The sequence below is a fragment of the Pongo abelii genome, chromosome 3 (assembly GCF_028885655.2).
Source record: "Pongo abelii isolate AG06213 chromosome 3, NHGRI_mPonAbe1-v2.0_pri, whole genome shotgun sequence".
NCBI lineage: Eukaryota > Metazoa > Chordata > Mammalia > Primates > Hominidae > Pongo > Pongo abelii.
In genome coordinates, this window is record NC_071988.2 from 143744473 (window position 1) to 143771600 (window position 27128).

The following is a 27128-nucleotide window of genomic DNA, read 5'->3' on the forward strand; positions in this document are numbered from 1 at the left end:
TCTCTTCTTTTCTTGGTTAACCTCATGGATGGTCCATCATTTTTTTTTTTTAATCTTGTCAAAGAACCAGCTTTTTGTTTTATCTCTTCAAGTTTTTAATGTTGATCTAACTCACTTAGACATTTATGTTATTTTTTAAAAATTCAATGTTGGAATTTAAAATATAACCCAGTGTTTTCTGTTATATTTGTGCATAAATTTGTCCATGCTTCAGAATTGTATTATAAAGACAGTTATTAAGATTTCAAGCAGGTTTCAAGTGGCATGTGTAATTAGGAGGTGGACAGCAATAGAGAATAGAGGAAAAAGCACTGGTTTTGTGAGCCGGTAGGTTTGGGATTTACATATTAACCCCCCTACCAATTAACTGTATGACTTTAAGCCCTTCAACATTATTTCCTATGAAAAGATATTATGTACTGATGTCCATAACTCTAGTCAGAAAATAACTTTGTCAATAACCAACGTGCAGAATTTGCCAAAATACTGTGTTGGTTCTAATATTTAACAGATATGCTGACAATGTTAACAGGAATATTTAACAACTTTTATTTACTACTGAGAGATCAAATGGCCAAAATTTAAATTTAGAATCAATGGGAAAAAAATAATTTAAATTCAAGCTAAATTTATATTTTCATGCAAAAGAAAACAATAGTTGAAACACTTCTGCATAAAAAACCAGGATGAACTATGTGAAAGGAATTTTTGATAATTGTTGGTAACACATGCCTTTATCTCATCAATAACCAAGATTGGATATTTTTATTAAAGCTGTTAAAACATGCCCAATAAATATTCCAACAGGAATATGTGAATTGTACTAGTTACTTAATTGAATTTAGCCAGACTGATTTTCAGTGAATTGCTTCCCCCAAAGGATGTCCTTGGTATTGCCTGAGAACTCTGAGGAGCGGTGATTGAAAACTGTTTAACCATGCAAACCTTCAGAGGTCTCTGAGGACCTAAATTACAAGGTTTTGCTGTAACTGGGGCAATGTCATGAAGTTTTTCTATAAAATAGGCTTCTGTAACTTTTTGCATGTTTTGCTACTGAATATTTATTTGCCAAGCAGCTATGTATAAGTCTTAGCATATTTTTTCTTTTGTATTTTAAGACAATAGGCCTGATGCCTTTTTATTAAATATAATAGGTTAAGGAAATGCATAATTTACAAATTTAGGCTTATAGGTGAAAATATATTTACATACCTCTTTTGACAGCAATTTGTGTTTTCTTAATATTTATAGGAAAACTACTTTGGGGAAGATGACATGTATATGGATTTTGAAGAGGTTATCTCAAGTCCTGTTTTGTCACTGTCAACATCATCCAGCTCTGGGTGGACTGCTGTTGGAATGGAAAATGACAAAAAGGAAAATGAAGGTTCAGCCAAGTCAATTCATCCACTTGCCTTGCGTCCTTGGGATATTACTGTACTTGTTAATTTGTACAAAGTTCATGGGCGTCTTCCTGTTGTAAGTGTTTACACATCAAAGTAGTCTGGAATATATTATAACATCCACCTGTGTATAGATGTGAAGCATTCAGCAGACACTTAGAAAAAGAAAATCAGATTTAGAAACTTCTAAATTTATTCTTTTACTGTTATAAAACTCATGTATTTTCTTCATAATATGATTACTTGATCATTGGTAATTTTTATTTTCTATTTTTCTTCTAATTTAACTTTAGCTCCTTCTTTGCTATTTGTGTAACGTCAGGACATTGTGTCATACATTGAGTTGTTGGGTTTATAATTAACCTGGTGGGTATTCAAGGACTTTACATTTTCTTAGCTTTTATCTCTAGATCCCAGACCAGTTTGGGGCCTTATGGTGGACCTGTTATAAAATGGAGTTTCTGGCTTGACCCTGGGGGTTGAATTATGTAGTTTGGATCTAGCACAGTATCCTGGGTCGCTCTAAGGACAACCCGTGGACCTGTTCTGGCTGACATGGAATGATATTAAATTGCCCCAAGAACCCAGGGACTTTAGAGCAGGGCCAGATGAGGTGTGTGTCCGGGTCACAGTGGGGTGGTGGGGCCGGTGGCCCTCTGTTGCTTAGTGCAGCTAACGATCCTACTGAGGTATAGAATAGTTATTTTTGTCAGTAATCATAGTTTCTCTGTTTTGAAAAACAAATTCTCTTAATCATGACAGATGTAATTTTTATTTTCCTATACTTCCTTACTTTTTGCCTTTTCTGCATTTCAACTATGCTATTTTGTTTGATTGTAGCATGGAACTACTGATGGTCCTGAATGCCCTACAGCTTTCTTGGAAAGACTATGTTTTGAAATGAAAAAAGGATTTAGGGAGACCATGCTGCAACTTATCCTGTCACCCCTGAATGTGTTTGTCAGTGATAACTATCAGGTAAGGTAAAAATGAAATATGGTGGAGACATAGAGATTTATTATTAATATTTATTGGGTTAAAACAATGTATTAGCTTCTGTGCATGGACTTTGTAGCTCTTTAAGTTGGAGACTTTTAAGTTAACTCTATTAAGAAGTTTTGTATGTATGTTTATGTGTATGAGAGTTGTTTCAAGAATCTCAATTTTCTTTTGCTGCTCCCTATTTCTCTGATCCCAATTATATTTTATATCTTTTGCTATTATAATAGAAATGGAAATAAATACTTTCTCAAATATTTATGGAAGGGAAAAATTAACTATATAAAATGTTGATAGGTACTGTTGAGTATCACAGCATAAATGTTAATATTAACCAGTACCATAATATTTTAAAACATGTGTATCTACATGATCAATGATTTATTCTTATTCATCTAACATAAGATACTTTGTTAATTCCTTCAGGATACCTCTGGCTCTTTTAAAAGAGAACCAATGATATTCATCAAGTGAGAATTTGAGAATGTATTACATTTCTGGGTAGATTATAATTTTATTATCTTTTTCATGCCAAATGGCTTTCTGTGGCACCTACCACCACTTTATATGCCCCTGTCTTACTTTTAATCAAGTTGTGTGATTTAGAAATATAAATGGAACTTAATACAAGACAAAGTAAAATTATAAATGGGAAGATGAATCTGACAACCAGAAATCATCAGTGAATGATCATTTATTATGATTATATGTAGTAACTGATCATTTTATTTAAAATAGCATATCTCATTTTCATTGTTTTGCCATCACTGACTGTATTTTTCTTCATGGAATTTTAATTTAATTTTTCATACACATATTTGACATATATGAGATCATATTAGCTAAAACTTAATATGTGCTAGGCATTGTTTTTGTTTTGCCACAGAATGTGTGTTTCTGGTTTTAAACTTTTATTTTGAAATAATTATAGTTTCACAGGAAGTTGCAAAGATCAGAGCAATCCTGTGTGTACTCTTTACCCAGTTTCTTTCCATAGTAAAGTTATTTTACATAATTATAGTATCAAAACAAGGAAACGGATGTTGATACAATGTGTGTGCGTAGTTCTAGGTCTTCTTATCATGTGTAGATTCATGTAACCACCAAACTGAAGATACAGAACTATTCTATCATCACAAAGATCTCACATAACACATTATTTTAACTTGCCATATTAACCTTAAAAAAAAAAAACTCTTGTCCTCCTCTCTATAATTAGCAGGTCATTAGAATCGGTTGTTTTTTATTCTGGGAGGCAGGTATGTGGAGAGGAAGCCCATCTCCCTTTTTCAGTCTATTAAGGAAATTAATAAAGGGAAAAGGGAAAGTCTTCTATGGATGAGTTCTGAGAATCTTAGATGACTATCCCTGTTTTTTTATGAGTACCTGGTAACACTTCAACTTTTAATCACTGTACTTTTAAAAGGCTTTTCCAGACAGAAAACATTTTATTGAGCAGATTATGAATGTTCACATTAATTCTTATTGTAGAGGTATGGCAAACTTGTAGAGAGACTGAATTATAAAGTATGACTTATTTGGGGATTAGAGGAGTTCATGGAGTAGAGATATCAAGGTGAAAGTAGAAGTACTAGTGATAATTCATTTCCCCGATTGTTGACAACTTACCCCAAAGACAAAGGTACCATATATATCCTCTTGGAATGTGCTTGTCTACTTACCTTGTTTACATTCTATAGTGTTGACACGACTATTCCTAGGAATTTTTTTCTTCATCTGTTGTTATACTATCTAATGTTCTTTCACAGTGAGAGGGTTCACACTGTGTCTACTCCCAAGGCTCAAATCTGGGTTAACCACTTGTAGTTTATCCTGGGTAGCATCAGTCTCTTAACTCAAGGCTTCAAGATGAAGGATTTAAGGTGACTAATGGACTACTGTGTCCCATTTTGAAACTATGCACTTTTTACTTTGTGGTCATCTTATGTATTAGTTTCATAGGGATGCCATAACAAAGTATCCTATACTAGGTGACATAAAAGAACAGAAATTTATTCTCTCACAGTTCTGGAGGTTCAAAGTCCTAAATCAAGATGTTGGCAGGGTCACATTCTGTCTGAGCTGTAGGAGAAGATCCTTCCTTGCCTCTTCTTAGGCTCTGGTGGTTGCTAGCAATCCCTGGTATTCACTCAAATTTCTGCCTCCATCTCGACTGGCTGCCACTCTCTGTGCCTGTGTGTCGCACTTTTTCTCCTTTTATAGGGATACCAGTCATATTGGATTAGGGCCCACCATTAGTGTAACCTTATCATAACCTAATTATATCCGCAAAAATCCAATTTTCAAAAAAGATCATATTCACAGGTTCCAGGGCTTCAGACTTGAGCATATATTTTTGAGGGATGCCATTCAACCCACACATGATGCAAACTGCAATAAAATTTAGAATATAATATTTATTGGTGTATCATGTAGGCTATACCTTAGGAAAGCCCAAGATCCACATGTAATTTTGAGATTAAAAAATTTCATAAAAATTTTATACTGAGAATTATTGAGTCTCAGAGTCAGAAGATAACTTTCTTGACCACTCTCCCCAGTTCCCTCAGTAAAAAAGGCAAGGAAATTAATGCCTGGAGAAGTCAGGTGATTTTATATAAAGTCACACAGCTTGGATGAAAATAAAATGAAAATTGGATCAGAAGAGCTTCTAGAGTGATTATTGTAGTCACAATTTGAATTTTTTTAAAAAAATTTCTTATGAATTAGAGTTAGCCCTTATCCTTAAAAAAATTTTTTTTAAGACTGTTTCCCCACATATATTGAAAGCAAAGAACACTAACCCTGTGAGATAGCCTAGACATACATGAAGAGGACTACTGTAATAAAACTAGGTTGGGAAATAATCTGTGAACTGCCTCAATGTGTGCTGGTATGTTGAAGGCTCTGTGAACACTTGCTGTGAAGAAATCTGTCTAGTCAGCAGCATCTGCTTTTTGTGGTCACTGTTAGGTGCAGTGATACTTGGTACATAAGGCAGAAATGGTTATTAATGAACCTGGGGGAGAAGATAAATATTGAGAACATTAAAATTAAGATAAATAATTTCAAGTGTAAAAAGTGCCACAAGGTGAGGTAGGCAGTGCTCTGGTAGCATTTAATGGTCTGGAGGCAAGAACAAGATCAGATTCGTATGTTTAGAAGATCTCTGTGATTACTCATAGAGTATGGAGCAGAGAGATGTAAAAAGTTAATGCCTTGAAAAGGTCCTGGCAAGAGGTGATACTATTTGGACCAGGATGAGACCACTGAAGATGAAAAAAAGTCAATGCATTTGTGAGAGACTGGGAGGTAGATTTAACAGAAATCGGTGACTGATCAGTAGGGCATTCCCAAACTTACTTGATTCTTTATTCTTAATAATGTGTGGAACTAGTGTTCCATGATATCTGTTTTATGACATATCCTTTATTTCTCTGAATATGTTAGAAATGTTCCCTTTGAAATACATGCTGCTTTTTAGTAGTGAGTATGAAATTATTCTCTGTAAGGTAAAACTCTCCTTGTATTTACATAGTCCTCAGAATCTATATGGAAGTTTACTTTTCCCCACCATTCTTCATTGTTTGGTCTTAATGGTCTGTGTTCTTCAATGTTGTCTTCCTTTTAAAAAATATTTTAATCTCATGATTCTTAGATTTCTTACAAAAGACTGGTCTCTTGTATTCCCTGTCAGAGTACTACTGTAGTTTCTTGTTTTTCATAAAGGCAGTTACCAATCAGAGATCTGTCTACTTTTTAGGACTCAGCTCTCTTGCTTTTTATAATAGTTGGACTCTCATAGGTATTGTTCATTAAAGATGCTTAACTCAGAATACCTCTGCGGGTACAAGGTTGTGTTAGGAGCTTGTGGATTCTGAAACCTTATAGATGGCATGATTTTATTGTTCATCTCTGCAGGGGGTGTGGGGGGAAACAACTAGAAATTATAATGTGATTTTCTTATACATTTTACAGTCTCATCATTATTGTTTTCAGCAGCGACCCCCTGTGGATGAAGTACTCAGGGAAGGTCACATCAATTTGTCAGGTCTCCAGCTGAGAGCACACGCTATGTTCTCAGCAGAAGGTCTTCCTTTGGGAAGCGATTCCTTAGAATACGCATGGCTAATTGATGTGCAGGCTGGAAGTCTTACAGCTAAGGTCACAGCACCACAGGTATGGTTTTCAGAGTACTATCTCCTGACTTATTTTCTTTTTCCTTTCTCTACCCACCTTCTCAAGAATAACTTGTATGCCTGTTTGAATGTTCATTGCATTTCCACTAATGGCATTCTGATGGAAGTCATTCTTGCCATTCAGAATTTTAGTTATAGGTGAGTCAGAGACAAGTTTCACTTTTCTGAGCCACATATAATTTGTTGGGTGTAATGTGTGTAGATCTATATAATATTTCAAAGAATTTGAGACTTTCTTTGGGAAAAATTCAGGATGAGTACTTTTCTAGAAGTCATTAATATATTATTAAAATTATATTACTTGTCCCTCCATTGTTGGAAAAATCTTATTTTTCTACTATATGGAGTAATTTTCTAAGAACTTTGTTTTCTTACATATGTTTAAAGTAGGATTTGAAAGTAGCCCTTATGATGCTAAGGATTAGGTAATAAGGTTCTTTGCTTGTCATGTCCCAAAGCAAGATTACATCATTTGTACCTGCTGTTAGTGATGTGGATAATAGTTTCAAAAAATAAAAGTGAGTTTACTGGTATGTAAGTCTGGTCTAGAATTCTAGGTGTGATCCTTTTGGATAAATTCTCCCCCACCACCCCTTTCACTTAATCCTTAGAAGGCACAAAAGCCTTAATATGTTATTTGTTTCTAATTGGCCACTAAAGTTTAGTTGAATTGCCGTATTATTGTAACATTTCACCTGAGTCATATATTTATTACAATATGAATGCTCATCTTTATATTTCAAAAGACTGGAATTTGATAGGAATGTTACATACTCAATTTTGATAAAAACTTATAGAATGGGTATAAAACATATAATTTAGAGGTAGGTAGTAGCAACAAGAAAGTAATAAAGAACCTAGATGCCCTTTATACCTGGAAGAAATCGTCAAAGGGTAGCAAAAATTAATATTCTAGAAATGGTGAGAAAATGAATAGAATTGAAAAGGGATATTTTGGAGTTGAATGTCATCTCAATATAATATTAGAATGTATAATGATATTTATAAAAATATGTGAAAAGAAATGCATAATGGAATGTATAAAAATGGATGAAAAGCAATAGTCATTGCTCACTGGCCTTGTAACTGTCCTCTCCTTATTATCTCCCATTTCCCATCCCTAAGTATACAAGTAAAAACTGAAGCATATTCCAAAGCAGCTTGTTCCCTAAGAAGGGAATAAAGCCATGCTGACCCTGCAAGACTGGGTACAATTCCTTTATTCTAAGAACTGCTAGAATCTTACATGTTTATAAATTGCCTTTATAAGGTAAAACATTTCTCTTTCTCCTGCATAAAATCTTGGCATCACTGTTTGCTGCACAGTTCATGAATCTGTAGGCACTTTTATGTTTATTCCATTCTCTGTATGTTTTAAAAGTAAAATTTATATTTTCCAAGAGTTTAAATTATGTACTTATTTGGGGGGATAATGTCATGTGTATCTATCCCTCAATGTTTTTAACAGCTCTAATCAATTAGGGTTTTTTGTTTTTTTTTTTAAACTGAAGATTTGAAGAATTATGATATATGCTTACTTAAGCTTCTATTTACATAAACAAAAGTGCTTTAATCTTCAAAATACCTGGTTTTAAAAAAATCGTAGCTCAATGTGATATTTAGATACTTTTTCACATAAAAGTTTGGTTTATGATTGGAGAATTTTAGGTGCTTTTCTATGTGGAGATTTCAGTTAGCTATATAAGAGGGAAGATATATAACCTTGAATAAAAGGATTTGCGTTAAAAGTTGCTGAAGTGAAATTTTTCAGTTGAAATGAGTTTTCATTTTGACAGTGCATTTTGTCATTCATAAAGGAAAAGTAACGTAAGCATATAAATGATATTAAAGGTAGAAAAAAATCATTGGCTAACAAGTTGCTTATTTAGCAGAAGTTTTAAGACAGTGTTTGGGTTCTTTCAAGCTACGTTAACATTCTTCAGAAGCTTTTGAACTCTAAACACTTGTTTAGAATGCTAACAGTGTTGTCAACTTGTCACTGATTATCTGTAGCTGGCATGCCTCTTGGAGTGGGGACAGACATTTGTTTTTCATGTGGTATGTCGGGAGTATGAACTGGAAAGACCAAAATCAGTAATAATATGTCAGCATGGAATTGATCGTCGGTTCTGTGAATCCAAGGTATGTTAACAAATATGTTAGCAATATTGTAAACATTTATAAATTTAAAAAAATGGAATATTGAGATATCAGCTTCAAGTCAAATACACATAGCCATGCAGCAAACTACAGTTTTTTCAGTTAATAAAATTATTTTTAAAATTCTTAGCCATTTTAGTTTTAGGTATCTAAAATATGAGATAATTATTAAAACATACAAATTAAAAAATAAACAGAATTATAAAAATTATATTTTGCTTACATTTTTACTGTTAACATTCATGTCATATTGCATTATTATACTTGTTGGGATGTGGCTATATATTTATATAGAAGATTTAGAAATTGAAGCAAAGAGAAGGTTGAATTCTTCACATGATATGGTTTGCAGACCACTCTGGACATGGCAAGGTTGGTCATTTGCCAGGTTTCCTGACTCCGCATGTTATGCTCTTTTCACAACATTGTGCCACCTTCATTAAGGGTCATTACAATATCTTCACAAGGGTTGCAAAAAGTAGATGGTAATCCCTAAAACCATGTGCAGTGGCAATGAAATGCATAGTATTATTGTGCAATAAATACTCTCCCTTATGAATTTGGGGAGGGAGGCATTTTCTTCCCCTGATTTTGGAAGCATGGTTATTTCAGAAAATCTGGAAAGCATGGCTGTTTCAAAAAAGAAAAATAACTTACCCTGGTTCTACAACACAGTGGTTAACAGCTTAGTTTTTCTTTCTAGTTCTTTCCTATATGTGTCTTTCCTTTTTTGTTCTTCTACTATACAAATTATATTTGTTTGCTGTTGTATTACTGTGAATTGAAATTAGTTCATCCTACTTTTATGTCCAAAAAAAAACCTGTAACGCATCCTTATATATTGACAATAAAGGAAACAGTTATACTTGGTGATAAATTTTTTTTTTTCTTACTATAAACACATTGCCAGGCTCCACAGAATTGGTTCCTTAGTCATAGGTCAGGCAGGCAGTTCTTTATGGATAATACACACATACCTTTAGGTGCATCCCCCTCCTTTTTCTTTTTTTTTTTTAACTTACAGTTTTTATGTTGCATTAAATTTTTTTTTTTTTTTTTTTTGAGACAGAGTCTCGCTCTGTCGCCCAGGCTGGAGTGCAGTGGCGCCATCTCGGCTCACTGCAAACTCCGCCTCCTGGGTTCATGCCACTCTCCTGCCTCAGCCTCCTGAGTAGCTGGAACTACAGGCGCCCGCCACCACGCCCGGTTAATTTTTTGTGTTTTTAGTAGAGATAGGGTTTCACTGTGTTAGCCAGGATGGTCTTGATCTCCTGACCTCGTGATCCGCCTGCCTTTGCCTCCCGAAGTGCTGGGATTACAGGCGTGAGCCACTGTGCCTGGCTCTTAAATTTTTAAAAATAAGTTTCATTGAGGCATAATTTACATAATTTACAGTAAATTCATCCTTTTAAAGTTGTACAGTTTGAGTTTTGACAAATGCTGTGTATACCTGTGTAACTGTTACCACCAGTGAAGATATAGAACATTTCTATCACCTTAGAAAATTCCTTTGTGTGTCTTTGCAGTCAGCCCCTACCTCAGGCAACTACTGATCTCCATTCTGTCACTTCAGTTTGTTTAGGTGTGTTTTTGTCCAGAAGAAATATATCCTTATAGAGTATTGACTACACTGTAAGACACCTGTTTCTAGTTCTGGCTCTGCCACTAATGAGCATTTTCATGCTATTGGGCCAATAATTTACTCAGGGCTGCCATCTCCTCAAGAAATTTATTGATGTAGGTGATATTTTCTTCTAACCTAAACATCATAAAAATCTGTGTTTTAGGAGTAAAATAAAATTAATGTGGATTGTCTTAGATTATCATAATATTTACAGTGAATTTATTTGTGTATGTGAAAATACATCTGTGTGTATGGAGTACCTGTAAGAAAACCTTACAACTCTAAACTCATACAATTCTTGTAAACCTGTGACACTGTTTTACTTTTCACTGTACTTTGCTTATCCTCTCTGAGTTTCAGTAAGAAGTTGTATATGTATTGTCCATTAGATTTGCTACTTGCCCCTTCTGAATGAAAATGGTGCATGCTTACTTATTGTTTTCTAACATATGGTTTTCTAATTGATAACACTTTAACTGCTGATTTCATTTATTATTATAAAAGAATGAAATTAGACTGATTTTTAAAAAATACATCGATAACTAGATTTTTTGTGTTTATTTAAAGAAGATGACTTAAGTATCAAAATAATAAGTTGATGGTGATCATTTAGATGTACAATCCTTTTTTATTTTAGTTGAGTTGTATTCCTGGGCCTTGTCCAACTTCAGATGATTTGAAATATACTATGATTCGTTTAGCAGTAGATGGAGCCGATATTTACATTGTTGAGCATGGTTGTGCTACAAATATAAAGGTAAGTGTTTTGCTTGGCCAGTGTAGTGCTTTTTCATTTTTACTAAACCAAACCTCTATTTCTTGAAATAAAACACACATTTATAGTTTGTCATCTCACAGACTGCCACAAAATTTTAGGAGAAAACTTTCTAATTTTTACTAATCCATGTTCTCTTCCAGTATTATTTTTTTAAGGCATACTTTCACCAGTTATTTACTCTGAGTTATTATAACATTGCTTTATGGGAAGGATATAAAATCGTAGGTTGCTTTTATGTCAGGGATGTAAACTGGTAGTGCTTTTAAATGATTTGATTTTTGAATGTCTTTGGGATTCATACATTTATATTTTCTGCCCGGCTCTTGAAAAAATTTGTTTCCCATCTTTTATGGATTGTAGTGTAAAATCAAGCCTTGTTAAGTTTCTATGATTTCATTATTTACTTCTCTTGTTTGCCTGTGGATTTCTGCTTTTTTCCTTTTATCCTCTTTTTAAAAAATTGTCTATTTTTGTTTTTGTTTTGTTTAACTTTTCTGTTCCCTTCTTGTCCCTTTCCCTTTTTTTTTCCTTTTTTCTTTCTTTTTCCTTTATTTTCTCCTTCCATTTATGTTTTACTCTATTGGAAATGATCACCTATTCAGTAGTTTTGGCTAAGCTACTTAAAAATACAGAAATTACACTTTTGTTTCATTTTCTTCATTCAATTTTAGATGGGTGCAATTCGAGTTGCAAACTGTAATCTTCACAATCAATCGGTTGGAGAAGGAATCAGTGCTGCAATTCAGGATTTTCAAGTGAGACAGTACATTGAGCAATTAAATAATTGCAGAATTGGACTTCAGCCTGCAGTGCTAAGGAGGGCCTATTGGCTTGAAGCTGGGTCAGCCAATTTAGGACTTATTACTGTTGATATTGCTTTAGCTGCTGACCATCATTCTAAACATGAGGCACAAAGACATTTCTTAGAAACTCATGATGCCAGAACTAAGAGGTAAGTGAAAATGTTAAGAATGGCAGTAGTCTCCTGTTCAGATGAAGAAAACTAGATAATTATAGAGGAAATTCTACTGAGAGAATGGACTAAGAATATTTTAAATAAAGACCTAATATGATTGTGCTGCTGCACCTCAATGAATATATAAGGACCTGATATTTAAGTAAATATATATCTTGTCTCTGGTGATGGTGTAGTTGTTGGAAATAACATTATTTTCTGATGTGTTTCTAAGTCTATACCACGTATGCCAACAGTGAAACAAGTTTAAGTTATGGTCCCCAAATAATGTTTTGTAAGGTACTAAATTTTCTCTCTCACCACAGCTCTCCACTTTCAAGTCATCATTCATTCCTAGAAATCACAGTATTACTATCGTCTACTGTATAAAACTCCTTTTATGGGCCTTCAGAACTGCAACGAAGACTAAGAGGACTCAGGCCTATTTCCTTGGTCCTTAGGAAATTATTATTATATATGATTTAAAAAGTTTCCAGCGCCTCTTACTGAATCACTTTCATTTAAAATGGCAGTGTGACTTTTTCCATCCCCATCTTCCCCATTTTATATTTAATATGTGCTGATTCCAGAAATATAGGAAACATTAAGAAACAAAAGAAAATAATGATCATAACCCCACCACATGAATTTTATCTCCAGGATTTTGCTGTATTTTTTTAATGCTTGAAATCATCCTGTATATACAGTTTAAAATTTTGCATGTTTGTATTAAACTTATATCCCAAGCATCTGGCCACATGATTAAACATTTTATAAAGATCCTTTTAAACAAATGATAATACATTACCAAAAAGACACAACATGTTTTATTTAGCCATTGCCCTTATATTAAATATTTAGATTCTTTCTAAATTTCCCATTATAAATGATAGAGGAACATTTTTGCACATAAAATATTTTCCCATGCTTTCTGGCTGTTACCTTTAGATAATTTCCTGGAAGGGAGTATGAATGACTAGAAAATTAAGACTTTTCATATGCATTCCCAAATTACTTGCCAGAAATTAATTTCAGTTTATATCCACAATGGCTTTTTAGCTAGTCCCTGTAACCCTGCACCATTGCTGCCTTTTGAGTGTTTTCTCATAAGTGAAAGGTGGCATCTCTTTATTTTGCATTTATATATTTCTGAAATTAACACTTTAAAAACCACATTTGTTAGCTGTTTCGATTTCTTCACTTGTGAATTGAATGTTTATATTCTGTGTACATTTATTTACTGGGGTCTTGGTAGTTTTCCATTTTTAAGAGCTCTTTATAGATGATCACCCTTTTTGTGATCTCTGTTGCTAGTATTTTACAGTTTATCTTTTAATTTTGTTATTTTCATATATGACTTTAATTTTATGCATTCAAATATGTCAGTTACTAATTTGAGAAAGCCATTCTTTTGCTAGTAATCAGATAGCATCTGTAATATTTTTTTCTTTTCCTTTTTCTTGTTAACATATAAAACTCGAATCCCTCTGGATTTTATATGGGGTGCATGTGTATATTATTCTAGGTAAGGAGATAAATCGACATATTCATTTGTCTGTTTAACAAAATGTTTGTTGTTACCTGTTAACTTTCCCAAAAGAACTTGGGGACCATTTTTCTGGTTCAAAAAAGAAAATCTGTTGAGATTTTTATTGATATTACATTAGTCTTTTAAATTAAGATTTGACATATATCTGAGTATGAAAGCTCATGTATGAAGACTATTGTGTAAAATAAATTGGATTTCTTTTTTATATATTATGCAGGAAGCCACTTAGTGTGAACCAAATGCCTGTCTTTGATTAGGTTAGGTGGTAGAGCAAGGTGCTAATGGAACTAAGGAGGTTGCTTCAGGTGACTCAAGTTGCTCCAAGTAGCTTATTTAGGTTGGTTTCAGCGCTGTAGCTTGTCAAAAATTGTGAAGAGTCTGGGGTTTTTATCTTTCTTAGGAGTTAACAAGTTAGCTGTTACAATTTCATGGATGCTGGAAAAATACACAAAACTTCTGATCAGAGACTATATTACAGCCAAAGCGGTAGCCAGTCACGTGTGGGCGGGTTGGTTCCCCGTATCCCCCAAGTAGAGTTGCCAGAGAAAATACAGGATGCCCAGTTAAATTTAACTTTCAGATAAACAACAAAACGCATTTTAGTATAAGTTTGTCCCACATATTGCATGGAACAAACTTATTTTTGTTTGTATTTTATTCGCTAAATCTAGCAACTCTGTCCCTGAGTCCTATGGGGATAATGTAGTCCCAGCTACTCGGGAGGCTGAGGCGGGAGAATCGCTGGAACCTGGGAGGCGGAGGTTGCAGTGAGCCAAGATTGTGCCACTGCACTCCAGCCTGGGCAACAGAGTGAGACTCTGTCTCAAAAAAAATAAAATAAGAAACATAAAGACCCATCGTGATGAGTATGTGCATAAAGTAAATTACGTTACAGAGGAGGAACACTAAACTTAGGGAATCTTACTATTTTTATAGTAAGTGGAAGCAAGCCTACTCTTTTCCACAGGGAAAGATTACCTCAACCTCAAGGTTGCTTGCTCCAAACACAACCCTGTGAAATAGCCTGGACAGAGCTTGCATTCATGGCATACCCAGCAGGGAACATACAGGGATTCCTAGGACTTATGACGATTTGCCTCTCCCGACATGGTAACTCACTGACCTTCAGCTTTGGCTGCCTTTGTGCATATTGGATTCCCAGGAGTTTTAGAGAAATGTATATTCATTTCTGATATTACTGGAAAAGCTACTGAATACATAGGCCATTAGTTCCATTAGATTAATGTTTTTTAAAAATATGGCTCCCAAACCACCAGCATCAACATCTCCTTGGAACTTATTACAAGTATACATAATCAGGCCTTCCCAGACCTCAATCAGAAACTCTGGAGGTGAAGCCCAGCCACCTACAGTTCAACGAGCCATTCAGTTGATTCTAATACAAGCTAACGTTTGCAAACTAGTGCATTGGATTATGCAAAGATAGGAAAGGAGAGCTAACGTTTGTTGTGTAACTTGTGTAGTCCACATTTTGCATCTTAGGTGCTTTACACGTGTTATGCTATTTTATCCCCACAGAGATCTTTAATTAGATACATCATACCATCATTTTGCTCATGAGGAAACTGAGGCTCAGAGATGTTAACTTGTCTGAAGTTGTAGTGTTAGTAAGTGGCACAGGTAGAATTTGAACTCAGGTCTAGAGGACTCAAAGCCATGCATTCTACCAAGCTTTTGCTGTGGAAATGAAGTAAAAAAATGTCTATTATGTATATAAGTTCTTTTATTTTGATGGTGTTTTAAGATATCTTTGCTGCTTGACTTAATACTTTAAAATACAGAAGTGATTTGAAATGGATAACATCTGACCAATGTAATCTCAAGCTCTCCCTCATCTTAAGGCCTACTCATACATTTTTCCTTCTGTCTTCTCTAGATAGATGTTCCACTTCTAAGTTGTTTCACCTTATCTTTAATGTCTCAAATGTTACTTTTTAAAAGATTCTCCCTATTTTCTTTGTCACAACACCCTGTTTACCTCATAGCACTTAATACAATTTATGATTAGTTATTATTTTCTTGTTTATTGTTTGTCTTTGCCTCTGTATTGTAAACTTCATATGGATAAGGACTCTATCAGTTTTGCTTAGCATGACACTAGGCACTTAATAGGTATGTTCAAGAAATATAAATTAATGAATGTAAAATGAAGGTGATAATACCTATTCTGTTTCCCTGTGAGGGTCTTGAGAATCCAAGGTGATAATACATGTAAAAATGCTTAGAAAAATAGACTGTAAATATGAGGGGATTTTATTAAAGTAAAAAAAAAAGGAATAAAGGTATATCTCACAGATTTCTATTATATAATATTTTTTAAGAAAAGAGGGGAGTTAATAAATACTGACAGATCTATGAGTCTCTTATACAGAACCTGAAGTTTACATACATTTTTAATACTTTATTTGTAGTCCTTATTACAAAGGAGTAGACCTCGATATTATTTTTCTCTAAAATATGGAGTAGTTCATTATTTTAATATTATTGAGAAATAATTTCTTAGTTGCTCCATATTTGTAATTTTTCAGTGTTTTAAATTTGCAATGTGAAATAGGCCCTGAGATGCTAAAGGTAATGAGCTATCAAGCATAATCTATACTAACGGTTTTTTTGGATTAATGTCTTAAAATTTTAGTGTTTTTGAGAATGTTTACTACATTGTAAAACTGGACTTAAATGTCTGATTTTTATATTTGCTTTTTTTTAATGCTTTGGGCTTTTTAATGTATGCCGTATCTCTATTATTATTGATTCTGCTTATTTCCATCTCACTTGCTCTGGTAAGACTATATTTCTTAGAAAGGCAAATGATTAAAAAAAATTACAGTAGGAATAAACCTTTGTGTTTGTGTTTACTTTGTCATTTAAAAATATTTACAATTAACTTATATTTAATTATCAAAAAGTTTTTCATTTCTTAATGATTTTTTTTATGTTGTTGTATTTTGTTTTCTTTTGGGGTCTGTTTAGGTTGTGGTTTTTATGGCCAGATGATATCCTGAAGAATAAGAGGTGTAGAAACAAATGTGGTTGTCTCGGTGGCTGCAGATTCTTTGGTGGCACAGTAACTGGCCTAGAGTTCTTCAAACTTGAAGAGTTGACACCTTCCAGTAGCTCTGCATTTTCAAGCACAAGTGCAGAGTCTGATATGTATTATGGACAGTCTCTGCTACAGCCTGGAGAATGGATAATTACTAAAGAAATTCCCAAAATTATAGATGGTAATAAAATGTTTTGTCACTTGTGCTAATTGTTTACTTTCTCTATCACTATGCCATTTTGAGAGAAATTCAGTGTTAACTCTGTTCAACTCAATTTCCTTTGTGTGATGTTATGAGTAGGGTTTAGTATAATCCACCTTTGTTTTGCACATGACTTAACTAAAGCCAGATAAAACTAGTGATTTTTTCGGAGTTACACAGGGCAGAAGTAGGTCTGCTATTCAGATCTTCTGTTGTTGACGTGGGTGGCTTTCCTCACAGAGTTTTTTCTAAATATTTCCTTACATACTGTTATTTTCCTGTAGCACAGCATCCAGATAAATACTTAGGAATAGCTGTGCTTCAAGGTAACAATTGTTTCACCAGCTTGCTTTTATAGGAAAACTTTTGGATAGTAATATTTATACTGTTGGCCCCCATGTTACCAATTATATTTGCAAAATAGTTTTCTTATCAGTAAAATTAAACATGTCAAGAAAAGAACTCCAGTCTTAGAATCTTTAGCATAACTCTGGCCGGGCGCGGTGGCTCACGCCTGTAATCCCAGCACTTTGGGAGGCCTAGGCGGGGTGGATCACGAGGTCAGGAGATCGAGACCATCCTGGCTAACATGGTGAAACCCCATCTCTGCTAAAAATACAAAAAATTAGCCAGGCGTGGTGGTGGGCGCCTGTAGTCCCAGCTACTCGGGAGGCTGAGGCAGGAGAATGGCGTGAACCCAGGACGCGGAGCTTGCAGGGAGAGGAGATGGCGCCACTGCACTCCAGCCTGGGCAACGGAGTGAGACTCCATCTCAAAAAAAAAAAAAAAAAAAAAGAATCTTTAGCGTAACTCTGCAAATACACCAGTTTGCTATAAGCAGTGAAGAGTGGCTTTAAGTGTATTATATTTAGATTTACCTAGAGTCTTTTCTCCAGAGACTTCAGAAACAGATTTTTCCTCTGGATTTTTTTAGTTCTGTGTTCCTATGATTCAGTGCAATATTTACTGTTTAAATTGCCATGCTGTGAAGATGTTAATTGTAGAAAAGTCTTGATACTTCACGAATATTTAGCCATTTCCCCTTAATTAATTTAAAAATATTAATTTACCTCTGCCTTTTATCAGTACACACAAAAAGATAGGAAAGGGGTAATTTTACCTTTAAGAGTTGATCAGATTGCTTTCCCATGTATAGGAGGTCTTAGAGGAAACAGCTGGACTACATATACTAAATTCCTAAATGATTTTTTTACTGAGTAGTAGTAAGTGTGCACAAGTTATTTTAAGGTCATTGTACTTTGGCAGGTTTGCTAGAATGAGAGCAGATTATCTTATAAAATCAGCAAACACCAAAATTTCTTGGCATTTAAGTGATAAGATAGATTGTAATAATTTAGCTGTCTTCTTATATAACTTTTTTACATTTGAATAATGTTCCTTTTTAAAGGTTTACACTGGCATTTTCTCATTTAATCCCTAAGCTACCATGTAAAGTGGATATTATCCTTGTTTTTTAGTAAGGAAACTGAGGCCTGTCACTGAGACTGAGTTGCATGAAGTGATATAGCCAAGTATGGCTGAGAAGAAACTAGAATCAGGGCCATTGAAGCCACTTTGTTGTTCTCTCTAATGTTCTACAACTGGTGCTAATTATAAAGATTGCTTGATTTTCAAAGATTAACCATCACAAACTCAAGAAAGAATATTTTCAGGGAATTTATACATGATGTGAAATGAGGAAAATAGTAAATTCTCTTTCTAACATTGAAGAAAGTAAAATTCTTATAATGTATAATAGGAAGTGTCTGTATCTCTTGGTGATTCTCTTAGTAGTGAGTTGTAATTGCTGAATTGCCATAAGTTTCTTGTCCAGGGAAGCTTGGAAATAACCCCACATATGTACCTGAGTTTCTGATTGTTGAGTCTTCCAGGAATGGAGTACAGATGCAGTGTCAGGATAAAATAAAGGAGGGCATATGGGTAGAATTAAGGATCTACTTGGAAGGTCAGTGAACACTATGTTCCTGTATCACTTAGAAGTGAATCAAGACCATTTTTTGTTTTGACTTTCATTGCTCTATTTTACATTTGTGGTAGTAGAAGTAAATAATATTATATTTTAGGTTTACGACTCTTACCCCTTGAATGCCACTAGAACTGCATTCTGTTCACAGAGATGTTTTCTCCATTAGCGGATTTATTTTTTTTTGGCTAAAACAGGGATGGTAGGAGGAGAGGGGAAGTTGAGCAGGAGTTATTTTTTTTGGATCTAGGCAGCTATAGAATTCTCTTTTTATTTCCCCCAGCCCCTCAATTTATATAACACATCACAGAGCTCTTTATGAAACTCTGAAACAGTGGTGCTTCACTCTGATCCTAAAGTCATTATTTATTCATTCATAAAATCATGTATTGAGTGCCTTCTGTGTATGAGGCATTGTTCTAGGCACTGGAGGTACATCAGTGAATGAAAAATGATACAGTCCCTGTCAACATTGAACTTTTAGAGCAAAAGGGGAAAAATGCTTAAAATAAGTAAATCCGAGTAGAAGATATATGGGGTTCTTTGTACTATTCTTGAAAGTTTTCTGTAAGTTTGAAAATTTTCCATAAAAGATTTAAAAAGAAGAAAAAAATTCACTGTTTATGGGCCTGGGATCTATACTTATGTAGATTTATTTCTAAAACGTTTAACAAATTGCTATATGAAATTAGTCACTTGTGCTTTTTACACGCCTGTAATCCCAGCACTTTGGGAGGCTGAGGAGGGCGGATGACGAAGTCAAGAGATCAAGACCATCCTGGCCAACATGGGGAAACCCTTTCTCTACCAAAAATACAAAAATTAGCTGGGTGTGGTGGTGCGTGCCTGTAGTCCCAGCTACTTGGCAGGCTGAGGCAGGAGAATCTCTTGAACCCGGGAGGCAGAGGTTGCAGTGAGCCAAGATCGTGCCACTGTACTCCAGCCTGGTGACACAGCAAGACTCCATCTCAAAAAAAAAAAAAAAAATTATACTTAAAAATGGATTAGATTGCCATGTTTTTTATAAACTGCTGTTGAGATTTGTGTGTTCACTTAACCCACCTTTTGTTTGTTTAGGTAATGTGAATGGCATGAAGAGGAAAGAATGGGAAAACAAATCAGTGGGAATAGAAGTAGAGAGAAAAACTCAGCACCTTAGTCTTCAAGTACCATTACGATCTCATAGTTCATCCTCTTCCTCAGAAGAGAACAGTAGTTCTAGTGCTGCACAGCCTTTGTTGGCTGGTGAAAAGGAAAGTCCTTCATCTGTTGCTGATGACCATTTGGTTCAAAAAGAGTTCTTGCATGGGACAAAAAGAGATGATGGCCAAGCAAGGTCAGTATTCACTTAGATTTAGAAGCCTGATCATAAATAGGATTATAATTGTTTAAAATTCTGGCAAGAAAAACTTCTTCCCTCTCCATTCCCCCACTTTAGAAAATTGTTTCCTGTATATCTGAACATATTTTGAAATGTCAGTTTGCTGTTGTCTATCTGATTATAAAAGTCATACATACATATATTCATTCCAGACATGAGGAAAGTACAAGAAAGTGTAATGAAAGTGGAAGTTTCTTGTCATCCCTCAGAATGAATCACTGTTAACATTCAGATATTATCCTTCTAGTCTAATGGATACTTTTTGTTCCTCCTCTTGGCACCTTAATAGTTGGCCACTCCCTTCTTGAATCGCAGTTTCCTCTTGGTTTGATAGCACATTTCAGAATTTCCTCCCACCTCCTTGGCTATTCCTTCAGTCTCCATTGTCCTGTCCTCCATTTCTTCCTCCTTTCTTTCTTCTCCTCCTTTTATAGCCTGCCCTTTGTTGAACATTCTCTCCTTTTTCTCCACTTACTCTATATTATTTCCCTAGGGAGTCTCAATAACTGGTTTCAATTCTGTTCTCTAGCTAACATCTTTTAAATGTAAAACTCCAGCCAAAACCTTTGTTCCTAAGGCCTAGCTACCTTCTTGTTATATCTGCTTGGATATTTCATGGAGACTTCAAACTCAACATATTAAAAATGGCCTATTACCATTTTTAACTTGTTCTGCCTTAGTAAATGGCACTACTACATCAGTTGCTGAAGTCAGAAGTACTGGGGTTATGTATAACTTCTTCCTCCAGTCTCCTTTAATCAGAGACACCTGGTGTATTTTGTTGGACAAGTTTTTAAAGGATGTGAAAGAAAAAAAAAACCTTTATAAATGCATTAGTGTCCATGGATTATGGATAGAAGATTACATTCTGGGGTTTCTTTCAGTTTTTATTGTGTTTTAAGCTACCTCAAAATTCTTTGGAACTAATGGGGGATGTGAACACATATTGTACTGTTTTGCTACTTTGGGTATTTTATTATAAAATTGTAGATTTTATTTTATTTGTAAAGTACATGATTAAAATTACTAAAAGGATTTTTATTGATATTTCTTTTTATGCTTAAATTTTAATGATGTATAGAAAATGGTAATAGCTTTGCTTTCTGTTTTAGTATCCCTACAGAAATTTCAGGAAACAGCCCTGTGTCTCCTAATACTCAGGATAAGTCAGTAGGTCAGTCTCCTCTTAGATCGCCCTTGAAACGACAAGCCTCCGTCTGTTCCACCCGTCTTGGAAGTACTAAGAGTCTTACTGCTGCTTTCTATGGGGACAAGCAGCCTGTAACAGTTGGAGTCCAGTTTAGTAGTGATGTCTCTCGAAGTGATGAGAATGTACTAGACTCACCAAAGCAGAGGAGAAGTTTTGGTTCATTCCCATATACACCATCAGCAGACTCTAATTCATTTCATCAGTATCGATCAATGGATTCCAGCATGTCAATGGCTGATAGTGAAGCCTACTTTTCTGCTGCTGAGGAATTTGAGCCCATTAGCAGCGATGAAGGCCCTGGAACTTATCCGGGTAGAAAAAAGAAGAAAAAGCAAACCCAGCAGATTGACTACAGTAGGGGTTCCATATATCACAGTGTAGAAGGGCCACTTACTGGACATGGAGAAAGCATTCAGGATTCCAGAACTCTGCCATTCAAAACTCATCCTTCTCAGGCTTCATTTGTTTCTGCGTTAGGTGGAGAAGATGATGTTATAGAGCATCTATATATTGTAGAAGGTGAGAAAACAGTGGAGAGTGAACAGATTACTCCACAACAACCCGTGATGAATTGTTATCAGACTTACCTTACTCAGTTCCAGGTAATTAATTGGTCAGTTAAGCACCCAACCAACAAAAGAACCTCTAAATCCTCATTGCATCGTCCCCTTGATCTGGATACACCAACCAGTGAAGAAAGTTCATCATCATTTGAACAGCTTTCTGTTCCAACTTTTAAGGTATAAACCAAATCATTAGTTTCCTTTGATATCTTGATTTAGAAAAACAGATTTTTAAGAAATTATTTTCATAATTACTCTCATTCTTTTTAGCTACCTTTCTGAGAGAGAGACTTTCTGAAGCAATAGCTTTATGTATGATAGGTCACAGAGTTATTGATGAATATTAGAAATTTAAGTAAATTAAATTGAGAAATGGTTTATGAGTTGTCACTGCATTAATCTAATCAACACATATTCTGTGTCTGCATTATACTCTAAGATTAGGATCAGCTCTCTCTGAATTCGTATTTTCTGTGTCTTAAAAATAAAATTTTGAAGTTGTTTTTAATGATGTTCTTTTTATTAATTCATAACTCCTTCCATGCAAAGGCTTCAATGTCCACTTACTTGACATTTGAGTTCTTATAATTCAGTATGAATATGATTATTGGGCATTTCTGTAATATATTCTGAAAATGCATTACAGAATTTTTTAGGTAAGCTAAAAATACCTCAAAATAAATTTAGTGGTCATAGCCAATATGAAATATTATACTTACTTGAAGTGTCTAAATGCTTATTTAGTTATTCTTAATTCAGATATTTATTATACAGTATTGTGAACAAGGCACTTGGTGTAGAGTGGTGAGGGAAATGGGTATGGAGCTTATGGTTTAGAGGTAGAAAATGACAATTAATAGATAGATCAGTATATAATTACAAAGTGAGAAGAGTCTATGATGATAACCAAGGGATGCCGGGATAGAGAATAACAAGGGGTGGGGACACCTACATTGTATTGAGATGGAAGGTCCATCTGAGGAGATAATATTTAGACTGAAATTTGAAGGATGGTGAGGAATTGAAGATAGGAGGACCTAGGGGCACTGCATTTCAGGCAGATGCAACTGCCTTCCTAAAGCCCTGAAGAGGGAAAGAGGTCAGCATGCCCGACAAATAGTGAGTGGGGAGACTTGCTCATAATGAGGCTGGAGACCTAAGCAAAGGCCAAGTCATTCAGAGTTTATAGACCATGGCATCAGGAGTTTGAATTTTATTTTAGTTTGATTTATTAACTCTTCAGAGTTTTAAGGAAATATGATAGGATCTCATGTACTTTGAATACTATGTAGAATTGAATTGTCATTAAGCAAGAGAGGAATTGGGGTGATCACTTAGGAGACTGTCTCAGTAGTCTGTGCAAGAAACGACCAGGGCTTGGACCTAAACTGTATTAGTAATGATGGGACATGATACATGGAGTTGAATATTCTCATAGATTATGTAGGCATTTGAATAATATGTATTGAAGGAAGAAGAAACATCAGTGAAAGTTGCAAAATTTTGTTTTTAAGGTTGTACTGTTTTCTTATCTTGCCCAAAACCAATTGCCCATGCTAAGATTTCAAAATGTCCTTTTTAGTCCATGTGGAAATATGTTGGTATATGAATTTTCCAGTGTAAAACTGAATGGCCCTTGTGCAGAATAGTACCTGAGAGGATAGAATTATTTCAGTATTTTAAATAAATCTTTCTAGTTTGATTAGGCAGTCAAATCTCTAGAGAAGACAGGTCAAGGAATTAGTATTTTTAGACAGCTTCAAAAACAGAACATAGGCCACTATCAGAAAGACAAAAAAATGACATGTATTGGTGAGGATGTAGAGAAAAGGGAACACTTGTGTGCTGTTGGTGGAAATGTAAATTAGTATAGCCATTATGAAAAACAGTATGGAGATTCCTCAAAAAATTAAAAATAGAACTCCATATGATCCAGCAATCCCACTACTGGGTAATATCCAAAGGCAATTAATTCAGTTTATTAAAGAGATGTCTGTACTCCCATGTTAATTACAGGACTATTCACAATAGCTAATATATGGGATCAACCTAAATGTCCATCAATGAATGGACAGATAAAGAAAATGTAGTATATACACACAGTGAAATATTCTTCTGCCATAAAAAAAGAAGGAAATCATGTCATTTGTGACAATATGAATGAATCTGGAGGGCACTATGTTAAGTGAAATAAGTAAGGCACTAAAAGACAAATACCTCATGATTTCACTCATGTGGAATCTAAGCAAGCTCTTACAGATGTAGAGAGTAGAATGGTGGTTACCAGAGGCTTGGGTAGTTGGGGGAAAAAAAAGTAACCTGGGAGGTAAGAAAGTTATTTTTCACCGTTAAGTCTAAATAACTGACAAGCATTTGTAAAGGTTCAACTTGGTTAGCCAGGTTCATTTATTTATTTTCCTTGTTATCATTTATGGATATAAAATACAAGACTAGTTTTGCCTATAGTTTAATGTTTCTGTGGCTCTCTTTCCCACTTAAAAGTTGGTTTTGCCAGAAGTCTAAAATTAGCTTGAGGAAAAACTCGATTTAAAAAGAAACTCTGGAGGAAAGACATTTGAAACACTTGCTTTTAAGTTTCAGTTATAGTCTTTTACCCTCACAACCCTGCTTTGCCATTTATTTGAATCAACAAAGTGAAACTGCCAATTGAATATATTATTTGATTTGCTCAATTTGTCTGTTAAATGTTTATATCAAATATATCAAAATCATATTAGGTAATTCAGGTATTTACATATATCAGTTGATATCATAAAATTAGGGAAATATATTAAAAATCTAGACTATAGTATTTTATATTCTAGGTTATCAAGCAGGGGCTCACAGCTAATTCTTTGCTAGACAGAGGCATGCAACTTTCAGGATCAACTTCAAAGTAAGTAAAAATATCATGCTTTTAAAGTGTCTTCCTTGATTATGAGATGGGTAGAGTTTATTCTGAATAATAATCATTCTTTATTTGAGTATGAACTTTATATTAAGAATAAATTACCAAAATAATTCAGCTCTTTTGTCTGCCATGGCTTTGGCTACATTTATAAGTAGTCAGTAGCATTTCTATTAAACATGCTGTAACTTGGCATATCAAAATTGCTGACTAATAAGACTTCAGTATCATGTTTTTCATAATTTGGCAAAGGTACATCAGGTAAATATATTAAAATTTTCTCATTCAATGTATTAGCCATCTTTGATCAATTAGCATTTTAGTACTTCTTTTTGGCCTTTCTTTGGAAAGTCTTTGGGACATAAAATGTCAAGTCCAGGCCAGGCATGGTGGCTCACACCTGTAATCCCAGCACTTTGGGCGGCCATGCCTAGCAGATCACTTGAGGCCAGGAATTCGAGACCAGCCTGGCCAACATGGCAAAACCCCATCTCTACTTTTTAGTACAAAAAATACAAAAAAAATAGGCATAGTGGCACATGCCTGTAATCCCAGCTACTTGGGAGGAGGAGGTTGCAGTGAGCTGAGATCGCACCACTGCACTCCAGCCTAGGTGACAGAGTGAGATTCTATCTCAAAAAAAAAAAAGTCAAGTCCAATTCCATAAAATTTTTAGTTGTAATGAATGTGTGTGTTCACTCATCTTAAGGGAGATCCATCTTCTAATTCATGGTCTTTTTAATATATGATTTGCTTGTTAAATTGTATAGTACGCCATATACTCCATTGGAAAAAAAACTCGCTGATAACACAGATGATGAAACATTAACAGAAGAGTGGACCCTGGATCAACCAGTGTCCCAGACCAGGACAACAGCCATAGTTGAAGTAAAAGGAACTGTTGATATTGTTTTGACTCCCCTGGTGGCTGAAGCTTTAGACAGGTATTGATTTCGTCTAGAAATACAACTGTTGCTTTATACAATGATTACTCTGTGATATGATAAGTATATGTGATATGTTCGTGTAGAAGATTGTTGATAGTTGTAAGTATATGTGATATATGTTCATATAGAAGATTATTGATAGCTATTTTGATTGAATAAAAATGAAAATATGCTTAAAGAGGTCTGTGTTTCAGTTATCATTTGCTACTTTCTTAGCCTAAATAATTACAGTTGTCCCTCCATATCTGTTGGGTGTTGGTTCCAGAACACCTGTGGATACCAAAATCCGCAGATGCTCAAGTCTTGCAGTTGGTCCTGTGGAACCCGCGGATCAAAAAGTCAACCTTCTGTATTGGTGGGTTCCGCATCCCACAAATACTATATTTTGAATACTGTATTTTCAGTCTGCACTTGGTTAAATGTGTGGATTTGGAACCCACAGACATGGAGAGCTGACTGTATATTCAAATTTATTATTATATTGCAATAATATAATAATATTGCAATAATATAATAATATTACATATTATTATACAAAACTAACATGAATAAAAATGAGAATGGAACATAATGTAAGTGGTGTAGCAGTAGTTGGGAAGAGAAAAGGGGTTCGGTGGAGACGAGCTTTCATGAAAATCTTCCTTTTCCTGCAAAAGCACATAATTTTCTTTGGTAACTTATACTATTAAGATTCTTATGATATGTGATATAAATGAAGAACACAGGAAATCTTCTTCAGAAGTTTGTTAAAGAAAAGATCATTGCCCATTTCATTTACTGTTTTTTCCCCTCAGATATATTGAAGCAATGGTTCATTGTGCTAGTACCCGACATCCAGCTGCAATTGTAGATGATCTTCATGCTAAAGTCCTCAGGGAAGCTGTCCAAAATAGCAAGACTACCTTCTCAGAAAATGTAAGAACTTTTTAATTCAATGGGCATAGCAAATTGAATATTTATCATGGTTACAGAATATTCAAACTTGAAAATTTTTCTTTACAAGTTAAATCAGAATATTTGGACATGTTCTAAAAGCGTTTATATGTCATTGGCTCCATAAAAGATAGGACATATAACTGTACTATAGATTGAATAGTAGTAAAAATATTTATTTAAAAAATATATTAATAGCTTTCTTTGTTTCTTTTATTTCAGAAGCAGCTTAGTTCCAAGCCCTTTCTAAAGAGCTTTGGCCCTAAGTGAAT

General features: G+C 34.6%; 1 protein-coding gene across 32 annotated transcripts in view; it reads left to right on the plus strand.

Moving 5' to 3' along the window:
* BLTP1 (bridge-like lipid transfer protein family member 1) overlaps positions 1-27128 on the plus strand; it is a 212512-nt gene that overhangs the window by 64487 nt on the left and 120897 nt on the right. For 26 of the 32 annotated variants that reach the window (XM_063723629.1, XM_063723632.1, XM_054554440.2 and 23 more), the window contains 12 exons: positions 1252-1479; positions 2244-2381; positions 6402-6581; positions 8615-8743; positions 11023-11142; positions 11835-12115; positions 16659-16909; positions 19992-20250; positions 21408-22245; positions 24894-24964; positions 25747-25920; positions 26718-26838. In XM_063723629.1, coding sequence (XP_063579699.1) covers positions 1252-1479; positions 2244-2381; positions 6402-6581; positions 8615-8743; positions 11023-11142; positions 11835-12115; positions 16659-16909; positions 19992-20250; positions 21408-22245; positions 24894-24964; positions 25747-25920; positions 26718-26838 — 2790 coding nt within the window. The remainder of the gene's footprint in view (positions 1-1251; positions 1480-2243; positions 2382-6401; positions 6582-8614; positions 8744-11022; positions 11143-11834; positions 12116-16658; positions 16910-19991; positions 20251-21407; positions 22246-24893; positions 24965-25746; positions 25921-26717; positions 26839-27128) is intronic. The other 6 variants (XM_063723637.1, XM_054554443.2, XM_063723638.1 and 3 more) reach the window with 1 other exon arrangement.